Genomic DNA, 23,473 nt, shown 5'->3' on the forward strand with positions numbered 1-23,473 from the left:
CTACTCTAAGAGCAGTTACATTTGCACAGACAATTTGTCCAATATTTGCATAATATGGTATATATAAATCTGCAGTTAGAAGACTCTCAGTCCCAGTTTGTTTCATGACAGTTCTCCAGTCCCCCTTCTGAAGGATTTTCCTACCTTATTTGTTCTCTTGCCACACAGGACAAGAGAACATTCCTGTTTTCCAGTCCCTGCCCAAATTGCATACAGAAACTTACTGGATTGAATTAGAGAGACTCAAACTTGAATAATTACTATGTTCTTCAATTTGAGATGAATTGGGATAATAACTGTATCCAAGTATAGGCTCCAGCAGATATATTTGGTCCTTCAGTCACACCAGAATATTCAAGAACTAGTTCTGGAACACAGAGGAACATTAGCTAGAAGAGAATGACCAGAACACACTTAACCTGTCTTAAAATGTCTTATCTATTTCTAGTAGTGGAAAATAATAAATAAATATGGTAAACAACCTTCCCACAAAACTGAGCTTTTACTTTATGTTATAACTAAAAATAAGGAATAAAGCAGTATGTTGTGGTTTTTTTTTATTTGTACAAGTAGATATAATTCTGAAATCATATGGGAAGTATTCAGTTAACGTTGATGAGGCTTGATAGATGCATTGTCTAGGAATTATCTCGGTTCTTTTTCCATTAGATATCTTTATGTAAGCCTGTTTTCCATATTATACTGAATATCAGTGGACATTAGACTAAAAATGTAATTAATATGAAGTCATAAAGTCAACTCTCTTGAAGAGGTTGCAAATTTGTTCATGACCTATCCATGCACCGTGGAAACAAACTCTACATGCCACTAGCATGTCTGAATCTTTTTGTTTTAGAGCTTGGGCACCAATACCGCTAAACAGCTGTAAATGGGAAGTGCAATCTGCTGATTTACGCAGAATATTTCTTCTATAATTTGCTTTGCTTCTCTGTATCACTGCCTCCACCATCATGGCAACTAAGTGAGGGAGATAAAAGAATGTTGTTTGGAAGTCTGGAACAGTTTAATTTTATTCCTTATTTATCAAGATTAAACCTTAAAACATTATGGACACAAACAAGCTGAAAATGAGTGGGGAAAAAGAAAAGAATATTAAAAAGAAACATAAAAACCCCCTGGCTTCTGACCTCAATTATTTTTCTAGAATGAAACTAGAAGAAATACGTGATTTTCTTAGGCAGTCATATACTGCCATTTAATCAGTTATGCCACATAATACAAGGTTATCTTTCCACACCATGGAGAAAATACCCAACACTAAACACCCATAGTCTTACCCAGAACTATTCTCACAACCACCATATTTCACAGCATCCTTTCATGGAAATGCTACTGAGTAGCAACGTTATCCTCTCAGTGGAAAAACCATACAGCCTGTAAGTCTGCAACATTTTTTTGAATGGAATATGAAATGGCATCTTCAAGTAAAACTTAATTTTTTTCCAAACAAAACATAGCACTGCTTAGATAAGCAGTCAATAGATCTGTTTGTTGAATACGTGGTCTTTTATTGCTCATAAGAAGAGATCCTAAACAGTCTGAGTTATGTTGGAAGCATGATTTATTAATAGAAAAGATGGAAGCATATGAAATGCTACTGAACGACAAACCTGAAAATCCTCAAAATCATGACAAGCTTTCCAAACCTTTCTTTCAAATGAAAACATACCAAAAAAGCTCTGGTAATTCCTGGAAGAAAATAAGTGTCTAATCTGAAAACCAATTTAAATATTATATGCCTGTTTTTCTTTCTCTTGATTTTTCTAAAGAATGGAATCCATGCTATCACCAATGTGTGCTGGGCTATGTATAAATCATCACAGAAGAGAGATATTGAATTAAAATTTCCAGATGTATGCAGGTGATTTATGAGCACAGGTTCCATAGCATAATTAAAGGGACTTGGGCTTCTGTTACTTTAGCTCTTTTATGGCACTAGCCAGGATCATAACCCAATGTTTGCAATGGCTAAGTAATTATTTCAGTTCCCTAGTTCATGAATTATGGTTTGGGACTTGCTTTTCTTGTTCTGCCTTTACATATCTCAGGGAAGTTCAGTGCTTCCCGGACTATCTGTTTACGTATTTTGTAAGAGGTGAAAAAATAAAATCCCAATTAACATGTGTTGGTTAAAGTCTTGTTTGAATAAGGTTTTGCATTCAGAAAAAGAAGGGAGAAGGAAATACATGTCTAAATTTTCCTATTTGCCTCAAGCTTGTTTCATTAGTGTGAAATTTTATATGTGGAGTTAATATATATTACATATTCACATTTACACTTCTGTGTATCTTAGCAGTCTGTTAAAACTTGTACATTTAGAATAAAATGATGACTCATATGTGGATGAGAAAAAATCTAGAAATTCTTTAAACTAAAAATCCTGGATGATGGCTTCCTGCCTAATCACAGCTAGTCCGATGGCAATATTTGAATCCCCATATTAGTTTCTGGATAGAAAGCTTTACTAGAAGAGCAGGAAGAAAAGCAGGGAGAAACACAACTGTAGCAACAAGAGGCTGATGTCATCTTCTTCATCATTATGGGAAGGGAAGAAAAAAAAAAAAAAAAAAAGGGCTTTAGTGAATGCTTTTCCATTGTGTGCAAGTGAGATCATGGCCCTACCCAGATACTTCCTTTAGGAGCTCATACTGAATGGTGTGTGAGCACAAACCCCAAGGCTACAGAGTCCTAACCACAGAAATCGACTTCACTTCTTGGAGAGAACATTCTGAAATATTGAGAGAAAATATTTTAATTGTCTTACCATGAAAGCACCAAAAGACAGCAAATTCTGTCTTGCATCATATGCCATTCTAGTGGATAGCTGTCTAAAAAGAAAATCATGGCTCCACTCCTGGATATAAATGTCAACAAAAAGATACACATTCTAACTCGTTAGGCTATGATGGTAATTAATTGCTAACCTATTTTAAATATAGACATCATAAATAAAGAAAATTATGTATATTTATATACATATACATATTTATGTATATCTATATGTGTATGTGTGTGTGTAAAAAACAGATATATGCTATCCAGCTAACTAGAAGCCTTGGTGACAACTTTTTTAAAAGACACACAAAATATAAAACTAACACATACAATATGGAATGTTACCATATTACTATAATAATTAAGATGTGTTTAAATTACCATGTAGCATTAGAGCAAATAAAATCTCTTTTACTTCAATATTCACGTCTGTGGTAGAATTGAAGGGTTTCTTCCCCTATTTTACTTTAAATTTTCTTCACATAACTGTTGAACCAGATAAATCTGCGTGTCACAGAGAACTTAACAAATTGAGAATAATAATTAAAAAGTAAAAAAAAAAACCAAACAAGCAGGAAAATTACAGGATAGAAAAAGACATAGTTAAATCTCAAAATAGTTAGGTGTAAAATAAAGCATTATTATACCTGCAATGATGTCATCCATCTGCTCCAAAGCTGCTTCCAGCATATGACTAGCATCAGAAGCCATCACCTGTGATTTCTTCTGACTTTTTCTACTGAAAAGACAAAAGAACGCATGTCTATTACAATAAAATGGTCATGATTGAAAAATATGTCACTGTTACATTATAAATTAAGCCACACAAGCAAAATACCACACTAGCAAAAATACAGCCTAGTAATATGACAACTAACAAAATTGTTTGTATTCTTGATAGATAACTTGGGATTTCTGAGTTTCATTCATTCGTTATTTATTTATTTATTTATTTATTTTAAATGAGATTTTACTAAAACAAGGAAATGCAGATGGAAACAAAACCAAACGATCTCAAATACTGGAAGCTTGAGACTCCTCTATCCTTCATCCTTAACAGTGGTTTCCTAGATTCAAAGTTCAGTGCATTTCAACCTTTTGCACTGTGGGGAAAAAGAGGATTGACTAGGTTTTAATGAAGGAATGAACATATGGTGAAAAACATGCTTAACCTACAAGCAGAACTCTGTAGGAGCTCTGCTTTTTGATTGTTGCCTTAAGAGTAAAGACAATTCTGAAATAATTTTTACTCCTCCTTTCTGTACCCCCACTCAGTCTTTCTACCACTTCTTTCATGAAACTGAAAATACAGTTATTTCTGTTCCAATAACCAAAATGCCCCAAGCATGAAGTTTCTGAAGTTACTGCTGCCTTGTTAAAACAGGATTAAAGACATTAATGTTACCATCTGACATCAAGGATAACAAATAAAATGTTCCAAAATTAGTCTCTACTTGTTGCTGGACTCTTAGTCAAGTAGTAATCACTACTGTCAACAGATGACATTTCAAAGGGGAGAAGAATTTACACTGTCCATTTCACTGCCAGTGAGAAAATCCTCTCCTAAATAAGGCCCTTTTGCACATCACTTCATCACTGAAGTATGAAATCAGTGCCCACACAGTGATGAACAGTGATTGTACTTATGCATTATTTTTGCAGTGCTCTAACACACAACTCAGAATACTGACAAAGCCTTTAAAGGATCATAGAATTTTAATTTCTCCTCCATGAAGTGCTCAATTCAGTCTTTAGACATTCTGGCTTTGGATACAGCAAATTATTAAATCTGTCATTCGAAACTCTTCAATTTTGAAGCTTTCTAAGCACCACAAGACACCTGTCTGACAATGTCTAGAGAGATCCTTCAAATGATGCAGGTTGTAGATAAACATATCAGCAATGCTCATACCTTTGTGGGTCCATTTTTCCCAATGCTATTGGAATTATTCCAATTACTAATCTGTATTTATTATCCAATTATCTATGCTAAGAATTCAATTATTCTGAAATTAAATAAATATTACAATAATCTCTAATGACAATTCACATAGACAAAAATATTTTTCTACTGTGTTCTTCCAGGGACAGTTCAGACACTGTCCACCATGGCCAACTGCATGACTGGTAGCTAACCCACCCACATTTCCTCTCTCAGTTGGAGCCTCCTTAAACACTAGAACATAGAATAACCAGCCAGAGGATAAAGTCAGCTTTAAAATAAAAGCTTACCCATTTTTTTGTTTCAGAGGGTCTGTCAGAAAAAAAAAGAAAATCTCCCTAAAAGTACACTTAAGGCTCAGTCCAAATTACTGCATCATAAGAAATGTTCAATCTCAGTAATAAACCCAGTGCAAAGGAAAATTTTTACTAACAAGCCAAAATCATTTGATGCTCTTACAAATGAAGAAACCTGAGATACAGGCTTTTCTCCATGGTGATGGTGTAATATATACAAATAAAACTAATTTATTAATAACCTCTGTGTTATCAGTAAGGTGTGTGCCCTATGTCCATTCTAGTCAACGTATACAACACCACTATCTAGAGGGACAGATGCAAGAATAAGAGACAGAAACTATGTTCTAATTTGAGCTCTGCCATTTATAGTTTTAAATAATAGCTTAGCTATTATGACACTTCAGATCAAGTTGATCTGAAGGGCAATAGGAGAATGCCTTATCAGAAGCGGGAAGAAAAATCTTTACTGTCACCCAAAGCAAGGATTAATGTACATGAATGGTTGGCTTTGGTCTCCCTTTTTGTCAAAATAATAATTAAAGTATGAACAATGCAAAATTTAACTGAATTTCACCAAAATGCACTTGACACAAATACGTCATTTAATGGCACTGGCAATAACAAAAAATATGCTCAGAATAATCTAGAAAGTCATTTAGTCAGCTGATATTAAACTTAAAATTTCAGAATGCTTGCACACTTGAACTTTATGGACACGCCCTCTGATTCTGTTGCTTCAATTTGTTGATATTGGTAGACTTTCGTCTTCTGTTGTCATGTTTACCTGCCAGTAGCTTAGTAGATTCACTAAATATTTTAGAGATACTTTATTCTCAACTGCAGTGAACCTCCTTCCTTGCAATATATCCCCTACTTCAAAGCAACCATAATGTCAGTAATAATCACCTCAGTGAAAGGAAATCCACCTACAGAGAGCAGCTGGCAATGGGGCACTTAGGCTACCTTGTTCCTGTGGCAGATGTGGCCACCAGCCGCTCCCCCAGAAGTCTATGGCCACCAGCTGTGTTGGTAATCGGGACAGTAGGCTGGCTCAAAATTAGAAGAGAGAAGAAGAGTGAAAAATACTAAAAATAGCATAGAGTTTCTATTTCTAGATTGCACTACATGCTCTTATTTGTGCTGTAAACTACTGCTCCATGTGCTTAAAGCAGCTACAGCAACACAGAGTTGTTATTAACAAGAAATTCAGGACTATAATTTCTTCTAAACATAAATATAGTATTTGACCATCTGTAGTGAAAAAGGTACAGAAAATGCTGATACATTACAAACTTTAAATTTTACATATAGAAAAATCTTCAATCAAGACCTGCCACAAACCAGAAAGTTTTGCTGAAAAATACCACCAGAACTATGTCTTCTATCTCCTCCCAACCTCCACACTGTTTTCTCACCTGTATCCACAGTGTATTTGATGCTTAACTGCATTAAGCTAGAGTAAAACCTGCTGATCAAATGATTTATTAATAAAAGCAATGTTCTTTGCTCCACAGAGATAATGTAATATTACTTGCTTGACATCTTTTTCTAGACAGACCTGTTGCTTGTGCTTCAGGCAAGTCTTACTTTCCCAGGCACTCCCTTTTTACAGTTTGACTTTCTGAGCAATATTATGAAAATAGCCTGTTAGATCTTATATGCATTCAGTTACCATTTATGATCTAGTTCTACAAAAATATCTGCAATTGTGGACTTTTAAAGAAATTATTAAAGAACAAGACACCTGTATAAATCCCAAGGCATGTTGAGTGCCTCACACAGTATCCATCTATTTGCTGGTATTTTAATTGCAATTCCTTTTATGGTTTTAATTCCTGAATGACATCAACAGATGCAGAACACCATGACTTACCTACCTATATAAAAATATACATATATTTTGAAAAATAAGTTTTTTCAGTGTTGTTAAGGAATGACAAAAACCCCACCTATCATTAACATTACAGTACAAGCTTTAATGTTAGCAAATTCTAATCTTCAGGATTTATTAGATTAATTTATATACTAGAAAAATATAAGAACCAATCTACTCACCTTTTCAGATCCCTAAGAAGAAAATAATTTTTTTTTGCCTGATCAGTAAAAATTGTTCACTATTAATAGCTAAAGTTTTACTGTTAAGCAGATGTTAGTCTAAATTATTATATTCCCTTCTAAGCCACACACTCATACTAATTTAGAGCCCATCCCACAGATAAAGATATTGCAACCCTGTTTGTGATAATTACCTAAGTAATAAGATCTTCCAGGAAGTGCAGACAGAGCAAACTGGTCTGAATGCCCTAAACCTACTTTGCTCACTTAGCTTTACCCTATAAATCCCAATCTGAGATTTGCATTTCAAATAAAATTAAAAATCTCTGGTAGAATTATAGTGCTTAGTGCCAATATCCCTTGCAAATTTCTTAACCTACTTTCTGTATGTAAAGCTATAGCTTACTGTGTCCAAAAAGAATGTAATATTAACAGATGTATTCATTATGAGCAAGATGTTCTTCAGAATTACAAAAAGCCTTAATTAAATTTGAATCTTTCATGGCTGCCTTGAACCAGCAGCTGTCCAGGGAAAAGAACGTGAACATTTAGGCAACTCCTAAGTCAGATATTTTTCCAAGGTTGCTCACAATAATGAGGTTGCCAACTTTATCAGATGTGGAGAGGGGGTATGGTTTTTGACAAGAACTCTTGAAATCCAGACCTTGCCTTAGTATCAATGCTTTGAGTGGCCTACAAATTCCTCTTACATTTAGAGGAGACAGCTAATAACTACCTTTTTTTTTTTTTTTTTTTTTTTCCCTGGGATGAATAAATACATGTTTGTGAATTGTTTAAAGATTCAAATTCAAGTATCACATTGCTTTGTACTTAAGGGTATAATGAAATATCAAGTGGCTTCGGTAAGCTTTAGAAGTCCTCCACACTTTTTTCAGCTACAAGACAATTCCTGAGCTGGAATGAACAAATGTGCACAATTTCCACCCATGCTATTTCCCACCTTGCTTCTCCCCCTGCCACATGCTGCATTGTATCCAGTCACCCCACCGGAACACAGCTGCTGATTCATCTCTCCAACCTGGCTCAGTAGTTCTCATGACATCATCAAAAAAAAAAGTTATAAACACGTATTTGGATCCTGGCCTTTTAAAACCTGACATACCTCTTTAAATCAATTCTTAGTCCTAAATAACCATCCACAGCTGATGTGAACAAAAGAATTTCTGATGATCAGTAGAACAACCGCCTAAGGGAAACTACTTATACAGCATCCTCCAGGACTAGCCATCCAGAAATCCTATTCATCTGATTACAGCTCAAATTTAATTTATTTGTTAATACAGACACCACTTGCTCTATTTTCCCTTCACATGCTTCACTGGAATAGGCAGAAGGATAAATAGAACCCTTCCTGCATTGATTACCCTTTATGTAATAAATAAAAAACAAGACTGTAGGGTGGGGTTTTTTTTTAAGAATAAATAGAATGGGAATTTAAAAAATATATTTATTTTCAGCTAGAAAGTGTAAAGGGTTCACAGTAAGGAAACTCTAGAGAAACATAGATTAGCCAAGTTGAATGAAGACCTGATACAGAACTATTTCAGATGGATGGTAGAACTCAAAGTCTCTAGTCAACATATTGCTGCAAGTCCCTATATGAAGGGACATCCTTAGGTGAAGCACAGCACTAGTGCAGTACCTCCGTGATGAAAATGAGCTAACTAAGTTCATCTACTAAATAAGCTAAATTAACTTAAGGAGGCAGCTGGGTATTACCCTGTAACTGTAAAACCACCACGTTCCTGTGCTGCTGATAAAAGTGACAAGCAGTAAGAACTATGCTGCTTTTAAACACGTTATACTAAATAATTTGATTTAAAATATGAAGGGAACTGAATGTAGTTAAATTTGATGCATTATGAAGTAGCAAAGTCAAAGCCAAACATCTGTTTTCAAAAATAAACCCATTAAGTTTGCTAATATGAGACTGAATTTCAATTTTGGGGGAAGGGAAAAAGAAAGCAGCCTTAAAAATATGCTAAATGATCTGACTGATACTTCATGATGCTTTAAGAACACAAATCACCTCATAGTAACTCCTCCACAGGACTCATGGATATTAAGTTACAGTTGCTATTGGTACCATAACCAAATTTCCTGACTCATGTTTGTACAAAGCCTCGTCCTTACATACAAAAGCTGACGCTGACAGAACAGCACGTGCAAAGTGGGGTTTCTTCAACTCCTCTCTACAGCAGTTCTATCAATTGTAGGAAGCCCTTCATTCCTCCAGTGTTGTTTTCAACATTGTTCAAAAAAGCTTAAAATTAAATTACGAGATGCTTTTTTAAATTGTTACCAGATAATTTAAGTTTTCTGTTATTCACAGTATAAAGGGAAATGTTATAGGTTCCAACTTTGCAAACCTTAAAACCAAAATTGCATTCATTACTTATTATTGTACTAAGTGAGAAAAAAAAACAAAAAAAAACAAAAAAAAAACCCAAACCAAACAAACAAACCAAAACAAAGAAAGCCAAATTATTTTAGTTCAGTTGTCATGTAACTAGTTCTAATTTCTAGCTAGCTAAAATTTAAAAACTCCACTATGAATAAATGCTTTGGATTTAAACATCAACTGAATAAATCACTACCTGGTAAAATACATCAAAAGAAAGTTTCTGAACCAAAATGTGAACATTTCTGGTCTTAAAAAAAATGCAAATATGAATGGCATACAGAAGTCAGATTTGGTACTGCAGTTCACATATAGTTATAAAGGTGTTACAATTCAGAAGAGTTAAACCCCCCAAAATCTGACATTTAAAATAAACCACATCTTTGTCTTCCCCATCTAACCTCAGGTATTCACTGGCCTTAAGGTCACAGCTTCAAAATTTCTTCTATGAAGGTCAACATTTCAAATAGGTCTTCTAAGTTACTTAAATTCAGATCCAATGCCTGGGAAACTACATCCCATCAATGTCATGTCTCCCCCCCCCCTCCAAAACAAAACCAAACCAAACCCACAAAACAACCCAACACCCAAAAAACCCAACAAAACCTCAGAGTTGAAAAACATAAACTGCCAATTGATACAATGAATGATAATGTGAAAGTAAATTCATGCTCTAGTAAATTGAAAGGTGAGAAAAGGTAATAAAATGGTAAACACAGAGTTCATGCATGAATGAACTCTTTGACCTAGAGTAAAACAGAGGACAAGAACTTGACAGAAATTGAGAGAGATTAGGTGTATACGATTAACAGAGGTATTCAAAGCTATCTTCTATAAACATCCTAAAAATTAGACAAATAATATTGCTGGAAAAAAACCACATTGTTTAAAACTTGAGTATTAGGAATACTAATAACATTTCCTATGGTTCAAAAATAGTTCTCAGGCTTTTTCAAACCTCTCTGAAACAAAGGCTTCTCAGCCTGGCCATGACAACCTGCGGGATCAGGCCAGTGCCTTATGGAAAATCCGAGTGTTCAATTTTTGTTTGCCTTTCTGCATTTCAGTAAGTTTTGTAAATGGAAATCATTCTTCTTGCTCTGTTACAGAACCAACTCAGCAGAACAAATGCTACTAATAACTTACTTTATTAATCTATTGAGTACACGTGTATAAATCCCACTAGGTATACAGAAGTGTGTATGAGCACTGTGAAACAGAGATTTTGGATTAATTTCTGCAGGTGCCACTTGGAATATTAGTCTGAAAACACAGTTGTTTCACTGAAGGAGGCCAGTGCTCACATAGGGCCAGAAGATCTCATATCTCAAAGAAATGTATGGAGGCCCAAATTTCAAATCTGTTCACAGTGTTCATTTTCTTCAGTTCTTTGATGCACAGAGCAGATTGCTGTAAAAATCAGATGCTTTGCCAACAAAGAGCAAACACTCCTCAGCCAACTGGCTTAGTTTTTAGAACCCATGCAGTCCTTGGTCTTAGTGCCTTGAATTCTATTTATTATTGCCTGTAGTGTAATCAAGACAGGTATCCATCAAATTCATATGACTCAGAGGCAGAAAACAGCTATGTATTTTTGGAACTGTTACGACACCATAAGAACAGTCATGCTCATTCAGACTAGAAGTCTATCTGACCCAGTGCTCTGTCCCTAATGATGGTCAGTGCAACATAGGTGCATAGTGATCAGTCTCGGGCTCTATCTTTCCCAATAATCAGCAAGCACGAGACTTTGGGAAACAGGCTGGATAGGAACCATCACGTTCCATAGATGTTGAAGGGCCTACCCTCTGTAGATTTATCTAATTTATTTTCAAATCCATTTTGTATATTTTTTCAGTGAATGCTCTGACATTACAGGAAAAAAAAAAAAAAAAAAAATCAAACAGTGGTTAATCACTGCTCACTTTTTCATGCCACTATCTTACAGTCTCTTTCCTGTTCTATTCCTCTTTCTCCCCTACAACATCCTTGTTTAACTGAAGAGTTGTTATCCTGCAAGTCTCACCTCAGAGTAAACCCAAACCATACCTTTCAACACTCTTGCTTCTTCTCTACATACTTTGTCTTGTTTTATTGTACCATTGTTGAGATGAGATGACCAAGGCTACACATAGCATTCAAGTTGCAGGGTATTTCTGACCTCTAGAAAATTATAAAAAAGACATATACGATAACATAGGTGAATATGTGAATGTTTCCACACAGAGTAAAAGCAATGAATCTTTACAGAAATAATTCACTTTGGAAGATTAGAAGAGTGGAGAACACTAAATGTTCCTTAAAATGGACAGACATGAAAGTAGGTGAGGAGTGGTAGAGGAACTGGCACCAGTGGACACTGAGAAACCTCTTTCTGAAACAGACCCTCAAAATGAAGAGGAGGGTTAACAATCCAGAACATCTATTTCCTGCAATCAGGAGAGACAATTTTCATCCACAAGATTTCTAAGGTAAAAAGCTGGGGTCTGGGTTAGACTACACAGAGAAGCAGCCCAATTAGACATAAATAAGAGATACTTATGATTATTTCTCATTATGAAATGATCTACTCTTGGGTTACTCGGGTTATAAAGCTCTATCCTGAATTTGCCTCAACTTTAATAATGTGATATGAGGACTCCTGCAAAGTCTAAACTCAGCTTTAGGTAGTAGGCTTAAAAATGAATACTAAAGAGACAGCTTTATTGACTCTGTAAAATTTAATTTCATATTAGTATTTTTCCCTCTTTGAAACATTTTGTACAGTAATTTATAAGTAACCAGAAACATCACTAGGCTGGTTTATTATGACCCACTCTGCATCTGTGAACACAAACATGCTGAATTCACACTAACCAGAACTGACAGTATCAAGTATTTTTGCATAAATTTAAGCTTCAGTAGCTATTTCGAGAAAAGTGTCTGTGGGAAACAAAGAAATGAAAAATATACTTCTGCTAAGAAACAGCAAATTCAACATAAATGAATCTGCTTGCATTAAGAGCATTAAACTAGGAATAACACCATGGTGTGAAAAGCACCATATCCCACATTACTCGTCACATCAGTGAAAATATAAATTTGAACAGCTGTGTCAGTTTAATGCCTATGCTTACAAACAAAACAGTCATATATTGATTGCTTCCTGAAGATTAATGAAAATATATTTGGAAAAAGCTGCCTTCAAGTTTCTCTCTTTCACTGCCTAAAGAATAGGTATAAGAGGCAAAAATTCTCCATAGAAAGTTAAATCCTGATCTAAAATGACATTTTGTTGATTTTGCTCCTCCATTATTCAGAATATGGGACATCTTGCTCCTTGCAGAACTGGCCAAAAAGTAGGGAAGTAGCTGTATCAAATATTGTGCCACAACTGATTTCTAAAACAGAGAATGATATATTATCCTATTGTATTTACTTCCCATACTTAATTGATTGACATATTTTTCTCATAATTTTCTAAATATAAGAACAAGCATTATACAGAGAAGCAATGTTGAGAGACATCAATTTGACAACCAAAAGCAACATTTGATATTTTTTAAATTCACATAGGTGAGAGAAACTTATAATATCTCCAGCTGAAGAAACATTATTACAGGTGGCAAGGAATCTTTTTTTTTTTTTTTTTTCCCCCTGGTGGATCCTAGATGAAAAATGAATACCAAGATGTCTAGAGACAGATTAAGCACCCACTGAAACCAGAAGCTGACTTTAGACGTAAGATGAAGGATGAAGCAGCCCATAATGAATGTGTGACTAGATATATAGGTCTCCTCAAGGACCTGTTCTATGGAGGAGATGAGCAAATGCTCATGGAAAAACATGTTTACCTAGCAAAGGATCTTAACAGAATCACCACACTGAAAACCCACTCAAGCCCTCAGCTTTTCTATTTCATATACATCTGCCTGTGCTGTTACTGTTTTTGCTCTAACACCACAACTGAAACATCTGAGTTTTGGTTAATTGTGTATCCAGTTTTGAGTATTTGTTGCAAACTTTTTAGAGGCTTACAAAAGAGTTCTGAACTGCCCAGCCCCGTGCTTCTGTAAAGTAGATACGTTCGATGACACAGGATACAAAAGAGATTCTATAAATCTGCTGTTACATATAGCATCTTTTATTACTGTCCATGCTAGGCATTCTCAAGTTCTTACCAACCACAAGGCCCATCATGCCACATCTGTCAACCATTTCAAGACATCTATTCTCAGTTCTAAACAAACATAAAATTAACCATTTTCCATATCAAATCATGTTATTAAGGGTAAGTCAAATCAATTTAAATTTCTCCTCATAACATATACATGATATGTAGGACTAAGCAAGAGATAAGAAAATGCACAGCCACAGTTCCATGCATCAGATTGCCTATTTGAATTTGCAAAACTTAAAAAGTACACATTATTTCCAGAAAGAGAAATTTGCTCAGTAAAACTACCATATTCCAATATAATCTTTTTGGCTTACAGGTTTGCTCGGACACTTAATTTAGAAAGCTTTTGGAAGTCCTGTAAATTAAAAAAATGCCTTTCTCAACACAAACTGAATGCAAGAACTGAACCTAGCAACAGACCCATTCATAAACTCAGTATTCTTCTGTGTTTTATATACATATTTACATCTAAAGTTCAGCATACTGCCATTAAAATTTGTCAATGGGGTATGTATAAATGATCACTTTTGTTGTCTTCTAATAGTGAATTCTCATTACTTTTACAGCATGAAAAAAAAAAAAAGTTAAACCATTATAATGAGCATACATAAGATTCATCTACATTATTTTCCAGATAAAAATTTTAATTAATTACTTGAATGCAAACAATGATTCAAAAGTATTTGCCAAAAAATATAACTGTAGCCTAAAATTTTTGCTAATGTGCGTTACTTCCAGTCCAAAGAATAACTCTTTCATATGATTGAAATAAATAGAAAAATTGCAGTTGTTGCTGCAAATGCTAGAGTATAACAGTACCTGAAACAATATGTTGTTATAGTCAAATTTTACTGGCTCTGAACTAAATGGATTAGATACATTTGTACTCACACAGAAGACAAATGAAACAGAATTCTTATATTATTTTAAAGGCCCTGAGTGTCATTATAGAAAGGTCAGAAGCCCTAATGTGCACTGTCACTGTCCCAAACAGCAATGATACCTGAGGGGATAGCGAGTGTCTTGCTTTTACATATCCTGTCTTTCTTCAGAGTATTTCATGTTAAGACTCAGAGCAGCTTTCTAGAACTGTTTGAAAGGCTTTCTACTTATATTTGGTCCAAGTGTGAATAAACCTATGCAGTTTGTTGAGGTAACATCTTAATAATGTATTTTACTGTTTGATAACTATGCCTTTATCAGACCTACTTATTAAAACAACCACAAAATGAAATTACTTCAGGCTAGTGACTTGAGAAGTCCTTTAATCCCTAACAGTTACAAGCTGATTTGTCTCTATGAAAAATACCTCAGAAGTTTCTTGCATCTGGGGCCAAATGACAGTGCATAAAAATCAAAATAAAAACCAAACACACACACACACAACAGCAAAACAAACAAACAAAAAACAAACAAAAAACCCCAAACCAAACAATAGAAAAAAGATTGAACTATTCAAATAACAACCCAATGGATGAAATTAATTAAGTTTTTCTTCTATTTCTGCAGAGAAAAGGAAATCAGAATTCTCTAACAGTTTCTTCAGTTTATTTAATTTTCCAGAAAATGGATCAAAGTCCACTCAATTTCATACTAAACTTGTAAGTAAAACTTGATTTGCTATTACATATAAAAAGAGATTTAGTGCCCTATGTTTGTGGTCTTCAAAAACTCCAAGTGTATATATTCAAGACAATTTTATTAATTCTGAAAGAAAAAAAAAATCCAGTCTTTTCCTATTTGAAAAGAAAAATATGGTCATGTTAACAAACACTGAAATACTGATCTGTCATGAGGAAATGGTTTATTCTCTGCTCCCTGATAGAAACAGTACTGTCTACTTTGTTAGTTAAGAAAAGCAGATAAAATACATTCACTGCATACTGCCTTGTAAACTAGGAAAAGCTGCCTCACATGGCAGTTTTATCAGTCTCAACTCATTTGGAATCTCTGCTTCCAAGTACCCAAATCTGGGTTTCCAAAGGAAGTGAGCAGCTGCTAGTCCCCTTCTTGTCAATTAGTCCCTGGATAATCAGAAGCTTTGATTAAGTGAGAAATTGCAAATGACTGGTGAATCCAAACTAAACTCATTCTAGAGCATCAATTCCCTTTGTGCAAAATAATTTACTTTAAACACAAACTCCTCTCCCTATGTTTTTAAAAAAAAAAAAAAAGCAGTCTTCTACAGCCTGTGCTTTTGCAAGTAGTTTATGTGAAATGAGAACCAGCTGAGCTTCACCATCTAGGAATGAAACTGAAAATGTTACCAGAATTCCTAATTAAAATTGAGAATAGAGTCAAAGCAAAACAGATTTGGACCACAATTCTTACAACTGTTTTCTAATCCTTAGTTTAGCTTAATCTACAACTATTAACAAAATGTTGCATGCACTGGGCAAAGTATAGGTGAGTAACTGTTGTGGACTAAGTATTTTTCACAACATTATGTTCTGCAAATCAGGCCAGAAGAGATCTTTTTCTTACACAAAATCTTGTTGTAACAACTCTCACTTCTTCTAATAACAAAAGGTTCTAACTTGATTTTCCTTTTGTGCATATGAAGTTTGTGAGATCACACCACAAATTGCTCTTCTCAGTTTCAGGTGCAATTGCTACTTTGGATTCATTCAGCTTCTTACATTGAAGAACATTTTAATTCAAGAAATATTTAACTAATCATTTATAATGTTTATAACTGAGATTTTCAGGTTTAATATAACCTGTATTAACACTAAAATACTTTATATATATACTTTTCATTACAAAAGACTACTTTAAAGAAAACTATTCACTTGAGTCATTTTTCATTTTTTTCAGATGCAATGAACACATTAAGAGAATTACATATCCTACTTTCATTGATATTTTACAACCATTCTATGTTTCTGGTCCATATACGTAGCTCCAAATTTTAAGATTTTTTCTTCTTCCCTTTTTGAAACAATTATTAAACTATGTATTACAAAGGAGCTTACACCAAACGCTTTACTTCTACACTTATATATGCTTACATGGCACTTACATAAACATACCTTAAGTTCAGATAGAGGACATTTGTTTGCTTTTTTTGTGGGGGGTTGGGGTGTTTTTTTTTGTTTGTTTGCTTGGTTTTTTTTTAGTAATAAGTACATTTAATGCACAGATAACAAGAGTATCTGGGGTCCATGTCTGAGTATCAGGATTGAAGATATTACTACATTTACTACAGTCTCACAGTTTCTGAAGTTGTTAATGCATGTCCTGACTACATCTCAAGATCTAGTGACTTGCTTTGCCATTTTTCATCCTGGTCTCCTGGGTGAACAAAAATCTGCCTGTGAAACTATTTAGGAAGTTATGGTAAGGCCACTGGAAGGATACTCATGCTTGTGAGATTACTCAGTTGTACCCTCACTGCGAAGTATATAGAGAGGTTACAATCATAAATAACCAAAGCACAACTTCAGACCTCAGGTTGGGCATAAAAACTTGAAAAAAAAGAGGTTTTCTGCATGAAATAAAGGAATGGAATTAGTACTAAATTTCAGGTAAGAGCTTATGTTAACTGCATTGTGAAAACCTGCGCTTAAACCTAATGAGAAAAGTTTTATGAATCATATTGGAGTGTTATCACAGAATAATTGAGTGACAGAATAGTGAAGGTTGGAAGGTGCCTCTTTGGATCACCAACTTCAATTCCTAAGAGCTTGTTTTTATTAGTATATAGGTTAACATGGGCTGGAATGTCACTAAGGCACTGAATGTATAGGACAAAGATGATTTAACAGTAATTTCATTATGAAATACAGAATGATAGAATATTTTAAGTAAAAGATGGAGGTCTTATGCAAGAAGATCTTAATACATCCCCTGTCTAATACTGCACACAGCAAATACCATTCAAGTAAAACGCAAAAACTTTGCTTCCCAGGATGGTTTGTGCTGTTTTCCTATCTACTTAAAATATAAGATGTACCTTCCCAAGGTCTTTGCTAGAGAAAATTATTTCTCTGGAGTGAAATATCAAAATACTTCTGTTTAGGAGCTGATTGGATTACATGCATTAGTTTATCATCATCACAGAAACACATTCATAAAGCTTACTTCAATGTCATTAGAATAAGATGTTCTGATTGTGCATTATTAAAGCAGATGCTACCATCTGCACTGTATTGTAGTGGAATAAAAATATGATTCACTATATTCAAGAGACACTTGAGAAATATTTTCCCCTGTCAAACTAAGACTTCTGAAATAAACTTTGGGTTGAAAATAGTGCAAATTGGAAACAAAATGACTTCTTTGTATGAGCAGTACAGACAGAAACAAGAAGGCATTCCCAGATAAGTCACCTCTGAACATGGAGAACAACCATACTTGCTTTCAGAAGAGGATAAAGTAAAACAGCAGTTCCCATACTGTCAGAGCTTGAAATCCAGGTTAGAATTCAGCATCTTAGATTTATCTTTAGTAATTACTTTAACTGGCATACAATCTGATGATTTTAAAGAGTATGAAGAAATAGCCAACAAGTGAATCATTCTCTATGAATATTCATACATATTACATCGTTACTCTAATGAAAACAAGACTCACAGTCAGCATTTGATAAGCAACACTTGTAACAGAGCCAGGCTTTGGACCTGTCTTTTTCTTCCATCCAGCATGTCTTAAGTTTGAACCTTCAGTCTTATTTCACCCCTCTGGCCTAATTCAAGATTTTGCTGAAGGAATTCACATCTGCTTCAGGAAAACACCATCAACTTAGCACCATGCCCTTGGATGATATGCAAAAGATCTCTCATACAATCAGGAGTTCACACTCTGTCATTGAAGACTTTTTGGAAGTCATTCCCATCATTTACCATTCCAGGCATGTTGTCTGCCACATCCTATTTGGTCACCATCAGATTTCTTCTCTTTTCCCCTCTCTAAACCATATGGTCACCATCAGATTTCTTCTCTTTTCCCCTCTCTAAACCATAAAGTGTTCTATTTTATCCTGTATTAAATTTTTAACTTTTATCTTCAGTTACTTCAGGTTTTACCTGAAAAATTCAGCTGAACAGATGAGCAGACATTTTTATGTGGATATAAAATAAATAGAAGAAATATAAGAAAATAGTATAAGAATATGTTTTATATATCACATGCACAGAGTTAAGAAAAAGACTAATGGTCTTCGTTAGTTTGTTGATCATCTGTCAGAGAAATAACGTCCTGTATTATTCACGTGAAGATACCCAATTTTCCTCTTTGATCAGTATGAAAATATACAGCTCTTTCCCCTCAGCAGCTTTGGGTTACAGGTCTTCCAGAAATACTAGTAAGCTACACAGTACTCATAACAATCTTGCTTTATAGGCTATCAAATTAGAGTTTAAAATCCAGGTCATTCTTACAGTCCTTTAAACCACTCCATTGTAACTTCGCAGATGCACTGTATAAACATAAATTCCACAAATTGACCTACACTGGCAACATGCTGTTAGGATTTACTTTTTATGTTTCTTTGTAATTTAACTTATTTGTTCTCTTCATCAATGAATTGCCAAATAAAAGTAAAAGTGCTGTTGGGAAATGGTTTTATAGCAAACACACACATGAAGATGCAGGGAAACAAAAGAGGTAACTGTAATGTTACAAGATCACAAGAGACTTGAAATAAAAATGTTGTGCTAAAACATACTAAAAAAAAAAAATTACCTTTATTTTGTTGCTTAATGCACATCTGTTTAAAAGAACTATAAAATACTGCAAAGGCGTGGCAGGAAGAAATTCAAGCTGTCACAGTTTATCAAAGATATGTTATCACCTCAGAGCTGGTGCTTAGACAAAGTTAAAGAACAGATTGTCCAAAGGTGGGAGTCTCAGTTTCTTCAGCTCTTCAAAGTAGCAGGTGAGTTGATAGCACAGAATAGACAAGAGCAAACCAGGGAAAATTTAGAGAACTTAAAATAGTTCGTGGCTTAAACTTTCCAGTTTTTGTGGGATCAAGTTACTGAAGCGAAATTATTTCTTATGCATCTGCTGAACTCTGGTAACTCATCAAGTATGCCTCCAAGGGCAGCAATTGCTGGCTAAGCTTTATTCAGTAGTTTATGAGAATTTCAAGATTATACCTTAAGAAGTTGAATTCATTGAACTCTGAGGATGAAGTGGCAAAATGAGGTGATAAACATCTCCAAAGATTTGAATGATGCAACTTCACTAACAGAAAAGTGACTTCTGAAGGGTCTCATCTACTGCCCTAAACAATGTCGTCTTCTGTTGCATTACTATTTCTATACTATTAGATATTTCTGGAAAACGCAGAAAAGCCTTGTTTGGTACAGTACATTGAATGATAACATGTTTGCACCTATACCGAGTGATCATTATCAGAGAACACATTTCCTTATGCATCATTTTGCTGCTTTGATAGACACTAAATCCTCTGAATCATACTGTGGACATCTAAAGCAATAAGATGGTTTCATCCTATTCCTGTAAATATCTTTTTTGGGGGGGGAGGGGAAAAGTAGATTTTTTGCTAACTATCAAAGCCCCACTGAGGCTCTGCATTATGAATACAAGCATAATCCCTTATTAATCTTACCAGGTCAAGGCCCTCATTTGTTTGAGCAGAAAGGCTCAAAAAAATCCCTAGCTGTGGGGAAAGTAAACAAAGTTTCTGATCTGTATCTGAATAGTCTAATATCCCTAGACACTATATTCACTCATAAGAGTTTCATCGTTTTTTGTGGGAGGTTGTTTGTTTTGAAGAGAGAGAGACCTAAAAGAGTCAAACAGGAAACAAGTTAGGTAAATGAGGGCTAGAAGCAGAGCTGCACGTGGAGAAAAAAAAAAAAAAAAAAAAAAAAAAGGTGGGTCACTGTCTTTTGTTCTTTTTCATTTTCCCATGTTTTGTACTCGTAGCACATTCTCCCTTTGCCTTTCCCCCTTGTTTGCTGACCCTATCAAAGTGTTCAGGGAATGTGATTCTTAAGGTCTTCATTTACTCTTTCTCATCTGTTCTCTTCCCATCCTCCATTCAAACAATCCACCACAGTCAGTCACATAATGCTGCCTTAGAGCCTCCACAGACAGTCTAGAGTAACAGAGAGGCTCAGTGTAACAGAGGCATGACAGAGGAAACAGGGAGAAATGATTCAAGAACACAGAAAGCACTTCTCTAGTCTGTGCCTACAGCAACGTATTCCCTCTTGGTTTACACACACAACCCCCCCCCCCCCCCCGCCCCCCCATCCTATCTCTTTTCCATGCTGCTGGTACCACATTAACAAATATGAAGTGAGATCAGATGCAGTAAGAGTGAGGGGAGGATAGCGCTTATTATCCCATCTCTACTTATTCCTTCCCTACTTCCTTCCTGTCCTCCCTGCTTCTGGCATAGCCCTCATATGGATAGGGTTGCTGAAATGAAATCAAGATGGTAGCAGCAGTGCACTCTGCCACCATTCCTCTAATTCCTCAACCTCCTGGGACAGGAGATGAAAGCAGTGAGGGAACACGGAACCAGTGAACAACGCTCCCAGCCCAATTCCTGCCATGCTTCAGCCACACAGTTTAATCAGCTTCTGCCCCCTCCCTTTAATTTAGTGCTTTCCATAGGGCAGAGTCCCAGATGTGCAATAGATAAACTGCTATATGTTTTGCCAAGACACTTGATTATTACCTGGCTTGGGTAAATAAAGCATTTAAGTTTTCAAAAGAGATGCTAACATTAGTTGAAACAGTTACAGGCATATCATGAGTCCATCCAACAGATATAAACATCATCAGTCAGTGGCAAAATTAGTCTTGGGCTGTCTCTCAGCCTAAGTCTTGTTACTGGGGACTTGAAATTATTTTACATATTACAAATTATAATTTGTTTACATATTTTTTTTCCTCATATTCTCATACCAAGTTATACTTGTCCTAAAGACAAACATAAGGTTCTTTTGAGTTCTCCCTCTGCTCTTACACTGGGTTTCCTTTAGTTTCAAGAGGCCCTTACAATTGTTTGCAGAGGGAACTATCAGCAAATGGAGGGTAAATCCATATAATTTAAAACCAGCCCATATTTGCTTAAGTTTGTCACAGTTTGTCCTTTCACTCTCCTGGTATACTGACTTCTACTACATGCATTTCTCCATTAGGAAGATACAAGGAAGAATAAAGATTTATTGGTTTTAGCTAAGTTCATACAGCAGATCCAAGTCAAAGTCAGGAACACAAGCAAAGTAAAGCAATAAACCTGGAAAGCTGAAATTCAGTCTCCTTTCCTCTCTCATCTACTCTTTCCACACCTCCATACAAGTGCCCTTCACACACCTGTTCACATGTTCCTGTTTAAAAAACAAAACAAAACAAAAAAAACCCAGCCAAAAACCAACCAACCAAACAAAACCAACCAACCAAACAAAACCAAAAACCACATAAAAGTGCCCCTCACAATTCCCCATCTTGCCAAAATCCTTCAATTAAAAATCTGAAATTGTAGAAGACCTTTATGACTGTGGAAATAAGTGTTGTACATGCAAATCTTCATAAGTACATACTGCACTTTACCTACATACAGTCAGATCTGGAGTTACTGACCCACCAAATTAATACTTAACACCTTATTTTGCCCCATGCAAAACTGAGCAATCACACTCAAAAGGGTGTGACTCCTTATCCTTCTTGTAAATGTTAAAGGGGAGGTATTTTTATCATACTAGCATGATAACATGAGTGCAAAACCATGAAACTGGAGATCACTTGACATCTCTTCACACTCTTACTGCCCTTATCTCTGTACTGGTAAAACAGCCCATAATAGCCAGTTTCATCTTCCAGCTCTTCTCTTCTGAACATCCTTTTAACTATCTTATTTCTCCTACATATCTCTTTTCTGAATTAATTTTCAATTACAGACCGAGGGTGGAGAACACCTCGCTTCCACTTTAGAGAACTTGGCTGCAACTGGATGTCATTACTGACAGCAGAGTTTCTGAATCGCCTGTTCTATGTCAATAAAACGGTTTGTTTACTGAACTGCCAGTTGAACTCAAGTTTCAAAGCTTTGCTCGCTGCGAGAATAAATATTTAACTTACAGGAGCCGCGTCTATTTAAAAGTCTTCTCGACAGTACGGAGCTTAGTTGCTGGCTGTGGTTAAACCACGACAAGTCCTTAACTGTCACAGCAACAGCAAAGCATTAAGAGAAAAGAAGCAACAGGCACTGCAGTCACATCCGCATCAGGGCTCGTGAAGGATCCCCTTGCAAACAACGGCCGAAGCGCCCCAGAAGCCGACGGGAGCCTGCGTGCCCCTCTGACCGGCTCCTGCCCGACGCTGCCCTCGCCCGAACCGCCGCGGCGCCTCGGGACAGCTCGGCCCAGCGCTCCGCCGCCTCGCCGCCGAGCCTGCGCCACAGGGACACCCGAACCGCCCGGCCAGCGGCGCCAGCGCTCCCCGCCGAGGCAGGACCCTTCCGCCGAGCGCCCTCCCACGCAGCCCGCCCCCGGCTCGCACCGCCCGCCAGGACCGACCTCCCCGGGCCGTGCTGCCGCCCGCCCTCGCCCCTCACGCACCTCACCAGGTGCGCCTCGCGGCGGCTGGCGGGCGGCGCGCGCCCCCGGCTCCCCCTCACGCGCGCGCGGGACGCGCCATTGGCCGTGGAGACGGGACCGGCGGCGGCCGCCCCCCACGTGACAGCGAGCTGCGGGGGCGGGAGAGGGCGCGCGGCGCTCCCGCGCCACCCCCGCGCGGGCAGGTGCGGAGGGGCCGCGGCCGGCGCGCGGCAGGCTTTAGCTCGGCCCACGCGGGACACCCGCGCTCGGCGGAGCCCA

At 36.4% G+C, this 23,473-nt stretch overlaps 1 protein-coding gene across 12 annotated transcripts in view; it reads right to left on the reverse strand.

Annotated features, from left to right (window-relative positions):
- PPFIBP2 (PPFIA binding protein 2) overlaps nt 1-23,246 on the reverse strand; it is a 108,141-nt gene extending 84,895 nt beyond the window's left edge. For 5 of the 12 annotated variants that reach the window (XR_004409114.2, XM_033006775.2, XM_033006773.2 and 2 more), the window contains exons 1-2: nt 22,737-23,205; nt 3,444-3,535 (exon numbers count right to left, since the gene is read on the reverse strand). Coding sequence is in view for 11 of the 12 variants with exons in the window: in XM_033006775.2 (XP_032862666.2) it covers nt 3,444-3,507 (64 nt within the window). In the remaining variant the exon portion in view is untranslated. Of the gene's footprint in view, nt 1-3,443; nt 3,536-5,943; nt 6,088-11,563; nt 11,678-22,736 lie in introns of those variants that run through there. The other 7 variants (XM_033006766.2, XM_033006765.2, XM_033006768.2 and 4 more) reach the window with 7 other exon arrangements.
- Between the last annotated feature and the right edge of the window lie 227 nt (nt 23,247-23,473).

The sequence above is a fragment of the Tyto alba genome, unplaced genomic scaffold (genome assembly GCF_018691265.1).
Source record: "Tyto alba isolate M040663 unplaced genomic scaffold, T.alba_DEE_v4.0 Super-Scaffold_8, whole genome shotgun sequence".
Classification (NCBI taxonomy): domain Eukaryota; kingdom Metazoa; phylum Chordata; class Aves; order Strigiformes; family Tytonidae; genus Tyto; species Tyto alba.